The 12780-nt window shown below is 43.3% G+C and overlaps 1 protein-coding gene and 1 long non-coding RNA gene across 2 annotated transcripts in view; both read right to left on the bottom strand.

The window, feature by feature from the left end:
- The window catches only part of LOC138966208 (uncharacterized), a 349546-nt gene that overhangs the window by 133742 nt on the left and 203024 nt on the right, over positions 1-12780 (bottom strand). The window lies entirely within an intron of this gene.
- Positions 1-12780, bottom strand: part of LOC138965922 (receptor-type tyrosine-protein phosphatase epsilon-like) — a 103492-nt gene that overhangs the window by 84647 nt on the left and 6065 nt on the right. Inside the window, exon 2 of the mRNA XM_070338002.1 lies at positions 11681-11876. Within this exon, the coding sequence (XP_070194103.1) occupies positions 11681-11876 (196 nt within the window). The remainder of the gene's footprint in view (positions 1-11680; positions 11877-12780) is intronic.

The following is a 12780-nucleotide window of genomic DNA, read 5'->3' on the forward strand; positions in this document are numbered from 1 at the left end:
ACACTACCTTGGAGTCCTCGGAAACGCAGTTATCTTATCTTGCCAACCTAATTTATCTCGCATGTAGTTGTTTGTCTCTATAATCGCTTCGGGAGTTGCTCTGCTGTTCATGCAAATTGCCCCCAACACAAGGCCACTCAGACCCATGTCAGTCGCGTTCGTCCAACAGTTCTCCGGGGATATGTCCAACTTGACTTTCGTCAATGAAACCAGTAAATTACGCTTCTCTCCTCTTAAAAAGGTCCAGCTGCTCTTTAGTGTGAGAAGAGCAAAAGAACACCACCCACGGGAGTTAACCTGTCTGTGCAAAAGGGATGGTGATACACCGGTTGAACCGTGGACACGATTGGTTTAAGCACAGAATGTTGTCGAAAAGGATCGTTTGTACTATCGGTGTGTTTTTCTATGACTTCGCTAGATTTAGCTCACAAGGACATTTTCAGTGCTGAGAATAGCCAGAGTAACGTATGTTACCGATGCAGTGCACATAGGTACGGAGTACCCGCCCCCGTTACAAACAAGACACGAATTGATTCGACGAAGTACCACATAGCAGCTTTGAAACTCAGAGTCACTCCTCTTTTCTTCAAAAGCAACATGTTGCCTTTAAAACCCAAATGCAGTCATTTTGCCGTCAAAACCCAAAGTTACGCATTTTACCTTCAAACCCCAAAGGCACTCATAAGGCCTTTCAAAACTAAATGCACTTATTTTGCCTTTAAAACCCAAAGCATTTTGCCTTTATAGCCCAAAGGCGCTCATTAGGCCTTTAAAACCCAAAGGCCCTCCTTTTGCCTTTCAAACCTAAAGGCACCCATTTGCCTTTGAAACCCAAAGGCACTCATTTGGGCTTTAAAACCAAAGGCACTCTTTTTGCAGTTATAACGCGAAGCCAGTGATCTTTTCTTTAAACCCCGAAATCATTGATCTTTCATTTAAAACCCAGTGTCGCCGATCCTTCCTTTGTCAAGCGCAAAGAGCATAATTGTAAAGTTATGATGTTGCGCTATATAAATGCTCATTTATTATTATTATTATTATTATTATTATTATTATTATTATTATTATTATTATTATTATTATTATTATAACACAGAGCCGTCACTCTTTTCCTTAAAACCCCAAAGTAATTGCTCTTTCCTATAAAACACACAGACAAAAAGTCTTTACTGTTTTCTCTGAAACCTAATCATCGCTGTTTCGTTTCAAACCCAGAAACAGTGCGAGTTCAATTTAAAACCGTAAGTAAGTGGTATTTTCTTGAAAACCCAAAGGCATTGCATAATTATTGACTTTCCTTCAAAATCCAAATTCACAACTCTTCCCATTAAAATCCAAAAGTCGGCGATTTCCTTTTCAACCCTGAAAACTCAAATTTGTTTCTTCCTCTGTCTTGAAAGCAATGCAAAGCCATATTTCTAGCCCATCCGAATTCGTGCTACGGATTTCCCTCCCTGAAACTGAAAGATGTCTGGAAGAATCTATTTCAGTTGACTTCACGCGATTGCGTACTTGTCAAAATCATACAGAAAGACTGCGAAGGACACTTCATGGAATGTTTTACTTCCAGCAGCACGAACGCGTTTCTATCACAGAATAGAAAATCTTCAAGGCTAGTTAAATTCCCCTGCGAACAAAGTTACGTGCTGTAACTAATAAAGAGATAAAGACTGAAGGCAAACGGAAATGAAAAGTGTGGCAGAGAGTGAGATTGGTCTAGAAAAGTTGGGAGTTAATGCCAAGGTTGGGCTGTGCGGGAGGGAGGGGCTGGGACAGGGGGATGCTGAAAAAAAGAGGCGGTTGTGACAGCATAGGGCGAGGTGGGAACTGGGATCTCTCTCTCTCTCTCTCTCTCTCTCTCTCTCTCTCTCTCTCTCTCTCTCTCTCTCTCTCAATCTCTCTCTCTCTCTCTCTCTCTCTCTCAATCTCTCTCTCTCTCTCTCTCTCTCTCTCTCCCTCTCTCTCTCTCGCTCTGTCTCTCTGTCTCTCTCTGAAAAGATGTTTCAGCTTTGGTAAAGCATTACATTATCTGTGTAAGTTTGGGACGCTGTCTTTCTTCGAACAGGGCTGTCAAAACGAAACGCTCGCCCAACCCTCATCCTTACCAGAAGGTCGTTGGCATGCACTCACGCACATTACACAAAATTGGCCAGACGCTCTCTCTCTCTCTCTCTCTCTCTCTCTCTCTCTCTCTCTCTCTCTCTCTCTTTCACTCTCTCTCTTTCTCTCTCTCATTCTTTCTCTCTCATTCTCTCTCTCTCTCTCTCTCTCTCTCGCTCGCTCGCTCTCTCTCTCTATATTTCACTCTCTCTCTCTCTCTCTCGCTCTCTCTCTCTATATATATATATATCTCTCTCTCTCTCTCTCTCTCTCTCTCTCTCTCTCTCTTAAATCCTCATCGTTGTTAAATAAAGTTCAGTTCGGTTCCTACAAGGACCCTCATAGTCGCACCAAAAAAACAACTTTCATTAACCAACAATATAACCCACTTATAAGTATCTACTCAAGATAAAAATGATAAACAGATACGAGTACTCAATGCCTGTTAAAGTAATTTAGCAATGCCCCTTTATTATCTACTGTCTCTTTACGTGTGATCCGTTCACGTTTGTTCTACTCATTGCTGAGTTGTCCATCTCAAATTTTCAGTAAGTACTGTTTCACAAAAGGAGGTTGTTTACTCACTCGGAGGACACGCGCTTTGAACACACACACACACACACACACACACACACACACACACACACGCACGCACACACACACACGCACACACACACACACACACACACACACACACACACACACACACACACACACACACACACACACAACCAACACAACTAAATTTCAGTCATACAACATGTTTTTACAAACACAAGTCACTTTTTACATAATTATAAAGACTTTAAAGGGGAAGACATTTTTTACAAGTTGTTTTTAATTTTAAATACACTTTTATAGGCCGTGCGAACCCTGTCCGCGTATGCGTGTCCAAGCGCCCGTGCGGCTGGCACAACACACAGAAGGTCAAAGCAACAGTATAGTGGAAGTCTCAGAAAGAGCTGCAACTGGAAAGTGAAGAGGGATGGGGTCGGGGTGATAGAATATGGGGTCGGGGTGATAGAATATGGGGTCGGGATGATAGAATATGGGGTCGGGGTGAAAGAATATGGGGTCGTGGGTTGGAAAACAGACGGACCAGAAAGAGTAGTTACTGCAGAAGTGAATTTCGAAAGGGGAAGGACAGCGGAGTGAACGGAGGGGGCGGGGGGGGGGGGGGAAGGGGGGGAGGGGGGGGAGGACTGAAAAGTAATGAAACTTGTCCATCAAGGATGATCGATCGTTAGTGACAGAGTGGATGAAAGCCCTGCCGCTCCTGGCAGAAAGCACTTTCCCCTCCTTTTCCTTTCCACCAAGCCCCATGGAACAAAATGGTCACCTTTCATTCTCCACTCTGGACTGTTCCATACCAAAAGACCGCTTTATACCCCCCCCCCCCCCACCCCCAATCCCCCCCCCCCGGTATACTCTGTGTATATAATTTTTGTGTGTATTTTATTGTGTTTGCAGGGCAATGCTGCAGTTATGCTGTAGTCCTCATCATTCTTTTCCATCGTGCCTTGCTTATATGTGTAATTTCTTCCCAATTATGTAGTTTATGTTGCTAATTATATACTGCATCATCATCATCATCATCATCATCATCATTGTCGTCGCCGTCATCTGTAACGTGTGTATATTGGTGTTTGTATTAGAATGTTCACTTCTTTAGTGTTTCTGTTTGTTTTTAGTATAAATTGATAGAGTGTTTGTGCTTAGTTTTCTTTGTATATGTTCGTCCCAGAAACAGATTGTAAGAAAAGGCCCGGCCTTAAATCTTCATCATTGTAAAATAAAAAAGAAGTTCAGTTCAGTTTAGTTTCATTCCTCCTCTGTGCCGGGCTATATACGAGGCCTAACACTCCAGTCACCCGATCCCAATCCCACTTTTCAAAACCATGCTTTTATTCCTGATTTCTTAAACACTTCTAAATGCGACAGTTTATGTGCAACTTGTACCACATGTCAAGGCCATCCATGTTTTTGGGTCCTTCAAAAGAAATTGATCCCAAGGAGTCAATTTGTCCATCTAAAGAATCCGCGCGCTGGCATTCGCGAATGTTAGATGAGTAATGCATATATATTCTTTATCTTTAGCCTACAATGGGTATGTATTCCCGGTGTCGGAACCTTGACAATGACTCTGACTAACACCAGGACCATAATGTATCATTGAAATAAACGGAGAAACATCGTGAACTTGTTTCTTACTAAATAACATTCACAGAACTTCTCCATCCCCCGACTCAACACTTTGTTTTAATACAAAACTGCTGTTTAAGATTTGTTTAAGATTCTTAGAGAACTGCTGATCACAACTCGAGGATACAAAAAGGGTTCCGTTCCCTCTGTCAGCTAACCACTCACCATAAGACATCCAAAACTCGCGCACGCGACATGCGCTGTTCGATCCGTTAATCCCCTAAGAAAAGCAGGGTGAAGGTGAACATGAGTGGAGAGAGAGAGAGAGAGAGAGAGAGAGAGAGAGAGAGAGGGAGAGAGAGGGAGAGAGAGAGAGAGAGAGAGAGAGAGAGAGAGAGAGAGAGAGAAAGAGAGAGAGAACTTTATTTTACAAGGAGAGAGAGAGAGAGAGAGAGAGAGAGAGAGAGAGAGAGAGAGAGAGAGAGAGAGAGAGAGAGAGAGAGAGAGAGAGAGAGAGAGGTGGTTTAAAAAAAAAAGCCTCTGGGCAATAAACACATGTCCCCAAAAATATGCACCAGCAAAACAAAACGAAAAAGACAATCACCGCCACACAAAAAAGGGCGAAAAAGACAAAAAGAGAAAGAAAGGAATAAAGATAGAAGCAAAAGACATTAAAAAAAAAGAAACACCAAAACGAACAAAGAGAAGAAAAAAACAAGTCCAGTCTCAAGACCACGCTAAGAGCAAGGTTAAGTTCTCGATGACGGATATCCAATTCCCTAACCCTTGATCCGAAAACGCAGGCTGACAGCGACAAACGGCCCCGTGCCTGCAAGACAGGCTAGAGATGGCGAGGAAAGGGCGAGTGGGCAGTCACGCGTCCTAACAAGTGTCACAAGTGTCCACAGGGTCGGCTCTAATGCGCCAAGAATCCCCCCAACTATGCTCTCCGCTGGCCGCTCAGTTCACGCCACAGAGTTAATTATTAGTTCTGACTTGTAAGGCTACAACCATAGTCCAGTTGGGGGTTGTGTGTGTGTGTGTGTGTGTGTGTGTGTGTGTGTGTGTGTGTGTGTGTGTGCTTAATTTAGCATTAATTTTCCGATTTCTGCTCACCATTGGTCGCTCAGTTCACGCCACATAATTCAGTATTAGTCCTGACCAAGGACTTATTGGTCCGGCACACAGACTCATTCATCTGGACCGTGGACTTATAAGTCCAGAACCATAGTCCAGCGGGAGGGTTTGCTAAATGCGCCGTTAATGTTCCCAGTTATACTCTCTTAGTCCACGCTAAAGAAGTATTAATGAGTCAATTATTGATGTGTTTTACGCCAGAACCACAGAGCAGTGGGGGTGTTAAACCCTTCATTTCCCGACTCTCCTCTCAATCATCGTTCAAGTCCACACAACAGAACTATTAGTCCGGACTTCAAGAGTATTAGTCCGGACTACACGGGTATATTTCCGGACCACGCACTTATTATCTGGACCTTATCTAGCAAGATGGCTTGCAGGCAAGAAAGACACTCATAAAGTATCAAGCGAAGCAAAAACTTCCTGGCCATCTTAGATCAATTTGCCCCGACGAAAGGTTTCATCAGGCTCCAGAAGAACACTTTCAGACTACTATAAAGCGATCCCGACACTTTCAGAACATAGAAGACCATAATATAGCTGAACGGAAGCTTTGACCATGCTGAGGGAGAGAACAAAAAAACACTTTCACGATATCACAGAGTTAACCGAAAACTCGAAGACCGTCTCATACAATAAAGCCGAACTGAAGGGTTGCCCATGCGAGCACAAAACGGACACTCTCAGACTGATTATCAAGCCAAGCGGAAACCCCAGCACAATATCGGACCATTTACTAGAGGGCATCATCCAAGACCAAAACTACATCAAAAACAGTTCCTCGGCACCAAGTGCCATTGCCTGGTAAAAGCACACACTCAGACATTCTTCTACCGTCATAAAAGAGAAACGACAGCCATTTCAAGCCAGGCAAAATACTCAGGGGATTTCCGACAGCCAAAGAAAAACATTATTTGGCCGAAATGTAGACACAAGATAATATGCAAGAAATTCTGTTTAAAGATAAAAGTTTCTTCACCGCTGCAGAAACCCACTGCATTGAAGGTCAAGGTCAAACGAACAACCAAACCGAGAAAAAACCTGAAAGATAATCCCATGAAAAGGTTCGCTGCGCGTCATGTTGCAATGGTAAAGGCAATCACGCTGCGTCGCTCACAAGAAATAACGGTTTTAGGTGTGACGAAAAAAAGAACAGGGCCTGAGTACGGTGATAAATACAAGACTTATTAATTTTTACAACCATTTGAAAAATACATACATCCCCCGTGGCTGCCCGCATAACGAAATCGTTTTTCTCGTGTTTTGAACTTGCCAGTGTTACAGCACAGAGCAGAGTCCGTCCCGCACTTTGCTTTGTGTACATCACGTGGCCACCCAAACACCCGCACAACGCAACATTTTCACGAGAAAAACACGTTTATTTGTTTGCTTTGTCTGTATTACACATTTCTATTTACATTTACCACTGACACACCAAATTGTATACTTTAGTTTGCAAGTGAATCATCATACAAAATAACGTTATCACGAGACGAACAGAGATCTCAGAGATCGTCTGCTTCTCAACTGTTTTGCGCATATCGTGTAATATCTATTTTTGCGGAAACCTCCCGAAGAAATGCAATCTCAGCGGCATCCACCTGCAACATAGTCGTGCTTATTTGGAATGGGACGTCCTGTACTTCGTCAGTCACACCTATCTCGAAAACTAAGCGTCGCACAGGTGACCAGCGCCCTTCCATTACAACGTATATTTCGCCTGACGTGTTCCAAGTATCACGCACACAAGAAACTTGTCAGAAGACTCAGAGACGGTATCCATGTCCTCCCACCCCCGTTTCACCTCCCACTCCACAGTGGCACGTAAAAGACCTCGGTCATTCTGCCAGTGCAGGTGGCATGATTTCACCTAGACTCGCAAACACGTGTGTATCTCATCTAAAGTCGGGGTAACACCCGGTAACATGCCCCTAATGGTTTCACCGCGAGGGCGTAAAACAACATTATCATCATCATGTATAGGGTGCACTGTAAAAGATGCAATACAGACGAGAGTTATTCCTGACCACCAACAGAGCGAGTCGTCAAACAGAAAGCAAACAGTTCTTTGCAACAAGACGCAATGAAGACAAAAGTTGGCCCAAGCTATTAGAGAGTGCCTTGAGCAAAGGGGGAGTTGGTAGAGGCATGAAGGACCCTTTCGACAAGTCTCAGACAATTTCCAGACGCTGGCACCAAGAACTGTTCTCGGAAATATCCCAGACAAATTGAGGGACGGCTCCGAGTGAGGCTCCAGCGAAGTGCATGCACCATAATCTACAGCATCGGAAGGAAGCTGTTTAGCAAAGTCTTACGAGCCGTTAGGGTAAGCACTTTGAGAAACTGAACCCGTATGCGCAATCAGCGTCTGGTAGTCAATGTTGTTTTCTGTGTGTGTGGGTTTTTTTGTTTTAGCAGAATTCACAAATAGCATCTGGTGGGTAATTGTTTTTTTTCTGTTTCTGTACAGAATCCACAAATCGTTTTATTCGACATCTACGTAATGTTTCTGAATGACTCATCTCTGGAGCGTTCCTTATAAAATGCAAATGTGTTCCTCCGATACCATTTTCCTTTTACGATATTGGCTGTTGGTGACAGAAGCAAGGATCGGCTACTATAAGCTTATATGACTTTCTCGTAATTTATTTCCGTTGCTCATACACCAATCCGCATCTCTCTCTCTCTCTCTCTCTCTCTCTCTCTCTCTCTCTCTCTCTCTCTCTCTCTCTCTCTCCTCTCTCTCTCTCTCTCTCTCTCTCTCTCTCTCTCTCTCTCTCTCTCTCTCTCTCTCTCTCTAGCCTGATTACTTTTCTTCTGCCTCCCAATTTTCTCATCTTTCCGTCATCACTCTCCCTCTCTCTCTCTTTGTCTCCCTTTGTCTCTGTCTGTCTGTCTGTCTGTCTGTCTGTCTCTCTCTCTTCAGTCTCTCTTTCGCTGTGTGTGTGTGTGTGTGTGTGTATGTGTGTGGGTGGGTGGGTGCGGGGGGGTGGGTGTGTGTGTGCGTGTGTGTGTGTGTGTGTGTGTGTGTAAGTGAGTGAGTGAGTGAGTGAGTGCGCGCGTGTGTTTTATTAATATTATTATTACCTTTGTCTAAAGAGCTTTTAAAGCTGATGACATCAAAACATCAAAGCGTCTCTCTTGTCTCTGTCTGTCTGTCTGTCTGTCTGTCTCTCTCTCTCTCTCTCTCTCTCTCTCTCTGTCTCTCTCTCTGTCTGTCTGTCTGTCTGTCTGTCTGTCTGTCTGTCTGTCTCTGTCTGTCTCTCTGTCTCTCTCTCTGTCTGTCTGTCTCTCTCTCTCTCTCTCTCTCTCTCTCTCTCTCTGTATCTCTCTCTGTCTCTGTTTCTCTGTCTGTCTCTATCTCTGTCTCTCTCTGTGTCTGTCTCTCTGTCTCTGTCTCTCTGTCTGTCTGTCTGTCTGTGTGCTCCCCCGCCCCGGTCACTACCACCATCCACTGGCTCTCCCTCCACCCCCTTCCTCCAATCAATCCGTTTCAGTCTGATCGATGGATCGTGTGATCATTTTGCTAGGGGGGGTAAGAATATAAGACGGCCTAGCACCACGCTTTCCCGCAAAGAAAGTTATATTTCACTTCCCAGCTTCCACAGCCAACAAATCTTGATGGCTGGACACTTCTGCGGCGGTTAGGATGTTTGCAGTCAGTCTCTTTTGAGGCTATGATTAATCGTTGGGAGTTCGACCAAGGGATGAAAATATGAATATGAATGCCCTACTTTTTTTGGCATACATCACGTTTGGTTAGTGACGCCAAGTAGATTTTTGCTTCAAGACTAAGTATGGTTTCTGGTACTGTATTGAGTTTACAGGGATTTGCTATTACTGCGTCCATAAAGATCGTTAGCGTAATGAGACTCAATACAATCGGGCATTATTATCCCATTAATGATAACTGGCCGTACTGAAGGCATCTAGTCTTGATACGCGAGAAGTCATTATCTCATTAAAAGAATCTGTCCTTACTAAAAGCACCTACCTTTGTTAATTGTAAACTACTACCACATAAAATGACGCTGATCGCAATAACGATCAGACTTGTGTTGTATGTCATACGAGATACATGTATCTGGAGATTGAGAATTATACAAACAAAAATCACATGCTAAGCTGTCGGGACAAGCTAACAAAAACATCAAGAGCTCGACCACCACAAACTATACACACCACATCCAGTATATCGGGCTCATAATCTTAACGACAGTGAAACAAAATTAGAAGGCACTCACAAGATTGCCATCTGTACCTTTGAACATTCCAAGGGCATAATCTTAAAACTGAGGAAACCGAATTAAAGAGTATTTTAAGAAGGTTCCTATCAACAGATCAAAATCAAAGTCACCTTCACTTTTAGAAAGCTACATTTAGACAAACCAAGACGTTTAGCATCAACTTATGAAGATCGTAACGTACCTTCAACGAACATCAAACAACGTTCCAAAGCAATTAAACCATCATTCAAACATTAAGGTTTATAAGTACAGTTGAACCTTCCCTGGCGACCACCTCTCAATAACGACCACCTCTCAATAACGACCACCTCTCAATAACGGCCACCTCTCGATAACGACCACCTCTCAATAACGACCACCTAACCACAACGACCACCAACAAGATTCACCAAAGAGTGCGTGTTTGTTCTATCTAGTTCACCCTTCCATAACAATCACCTGTCTAAAAAGACCACTGTTGTTGGGTCCCTTGAGTGGTCGTTATGGACAGGTTCCACTGTGTATGTATCATAACACATAACTTCCATTCTATGCAAGGAGACAACCGGCTCTGCGACGCCCACCCCCACCCTTCCCAAACCAATCCATCTCTCGAACTGTGCTCTCCGCGCTTTACATACTAATTTCTGCCGTGTGAAAGGTTTATAAGTACAGTTGAACCTTCCCTGGCGACCACCTCTCAATAACGACCACCTCTCAATAACGACCACCTCTCAATAACGACCACATCTCTAAAAGTCTATGTTTTACTGAAAACTCAGTGCCAACACTTCGTGCAGCGAGCTTCGTAAAGTAGACTTCGCAAAGCCGACTTCGCACAATTAATATCAGGTGCATCCCTTTATCCCCCTCCCACCCCCCCCCCCCCCCACCCGCACCCTGTTCACTGCTCGCTCCTCGCCGATCTAGCTGCACTGACTCCCTATCTCCATCGATCGGCTTGTACACACACAATAATACCCCCTTGTCTCCTCCCAGTGGCCCCGGCTTTTTTTGTTGACCCGACAGGCCAAGGGAACACTTTGTCCCTAAAACGGAGTCTTAGGCCAACAAAGGTGTCAGCGCAAGAGATACTTGTTTGTTTGGGCGACGCCGTAGCTAATCAATCAGTCAGGACAAGGGAGAGGAGACGCGAAAGATATATACGTTTGTTTGGGAGGTAGAAGTCTTTCCTTGGAGGAGAAGTGTGTTGGATAGGCTAACAATACAACGTCAGATTTGTTTTCCCTTGGCTTTTGATTCCTCGGTAGGTTAGGGGTAAGAGCAAACGAAGTTTTCAACAATATTATTTGTCACCGTGATGAATTCCTTTGTGACAAGGATCACTTGTCGATCAATAAGACCCTTCGAAAGAAGTTGTGCAATACGGATACTTTAAGTATTGATCCAAAAACAAGAAAAAATGATAGTACCTGGAATTCTTTCATAAAGTTCCTTTATTGAGCTCAGCTCTTTACATTTAAGAAATACTGCAGCAGATCATCAGCCAATCAAAAACCAGTTTCATGATGAAACCGTAACGGCCGGAGATAGATATAAACGTGAATCCCATACTCTACTGCAGCTGTACTAAACTGTACGTGTGTACCATATCAAGGCATGAACTAGTTGCATCATCATCATCATCATCATCATCATCATCATCATCATCATCATCATCATCATCATCATCATCATCATCACCATCATCATCATCATCATCGTCGTCGTCGTCCTCTGTCAACCGTCGTCATCATCCACATCATTAATATCTTCACCAAACGCATCATCAACACCATCACAACCATAATCCTCAATCATTCTAGTTCCATCGACCAACAACACGACCATCAACACCTTCACCACCCCTACACCATCACACCCCCCCCCACCCCACCACCCCCCTCCAATCCACACCCACTACTATCACCATACTCCCATCACAACTACATTTACACACACACACACACACACAAACACACACACACACACACACACACACACACACACACAGACACACAGACACACACACACACACACATACAACACCAAGACAAAAAAAATGTGATTCGAACCTCCAGCGAGAGTCCAGACCACTACAGAGGCAGGAGGACCGGGACCACGGGCCGTGTGGGCCCTGACGGAACACAGGTACTGCGTAGCGGGAGACAACCCCTTCACCGTGTGACTGCTACTTCCGGACCCCAGACGGCGCAGCGGATAGGCGGAAGCTGTGCGACCTAACAAGGTCTTCTGCGGATCGCATTTTACCTGAGAATAAATAAAATTAATAATAATTAAAAACAAATTAAATGTGACTTAAAAAAACACACAAACAATTACTTTACCCTGCTTATAGGTAACTGGATTTTGGTGTTCGCATTTGGTTATCTGCAGGGTGAAAAAAAAAGTGTATGAATTCATCATCGAACACTGAGATGGATTACAGGGTCTGTATATAAACTGTTCGTTTTTGATGATATGCGTGTATATAATACATACAATTATAATTATCATTTAAATACGCTAAAGTGTGAAAACGGTATCATTTCATTGTCATACCATGACATTTGACGAGGACCAACGCAGCAGTGTCTTTCTTTGTTTGATACATACCGCTACTTAACTGAGTGACGTGTTCTTTACATAACCAATACTTCAATCAGGTAAAAAACAACAAGTCGCGAAAGGCGAAAATACAATATTTAGTCAAGTAGCTGTCGAACTCACAGAATGAAACTGAACGCAATGCCATTTTTCAGCAAGACCGTATACTCGTAGCATCGTCAGTCCACCGCTCATGGCAAAGGCAGTGAAATTGACAAGAAGAGCGGGGTAGTAGTTGCGCTAAGAAGGATAGCACGCGTTTCTGTACCTCTCTTTGTTTTAACTTTCTGAGCGTGTTTTTAATCCAAACATATCATATCTATATGTTTTTGGAATCAGGAACCGACAAGGAATAAGATGAAAGTGTTTTTAAATTGATTTCGACACTTTAATTTTGATAATAATTTTTATATATTTAATTTTCAGAGCTTGTTTTTAATCCAAATATAACATATTTATATGTTTTTGGAATCAGAAAATGATGGAGAATAAGATAAACGTAAATTTGGATCGTTTTATACATTTTTATTTATTTTTACAATTTTCAGATTTTTAATGACCAAAGTCA

This window comes from Littorina saxatilis, linkage group LG5 (assembly GCF_037325665.1).
Source record: "Littorina saxatilis isolate snail1 linkage group LG5, US_GU_Lsax_2.0, whole genome shotgun sequence".
NCBI classification, from domain to species: domain Eukaryota; kingdom Metazoa; phylum Mollusca; class Gastropoda; order Littorinimorpha; family Littorinidae; genus Littorina; species Littorina saxatilis.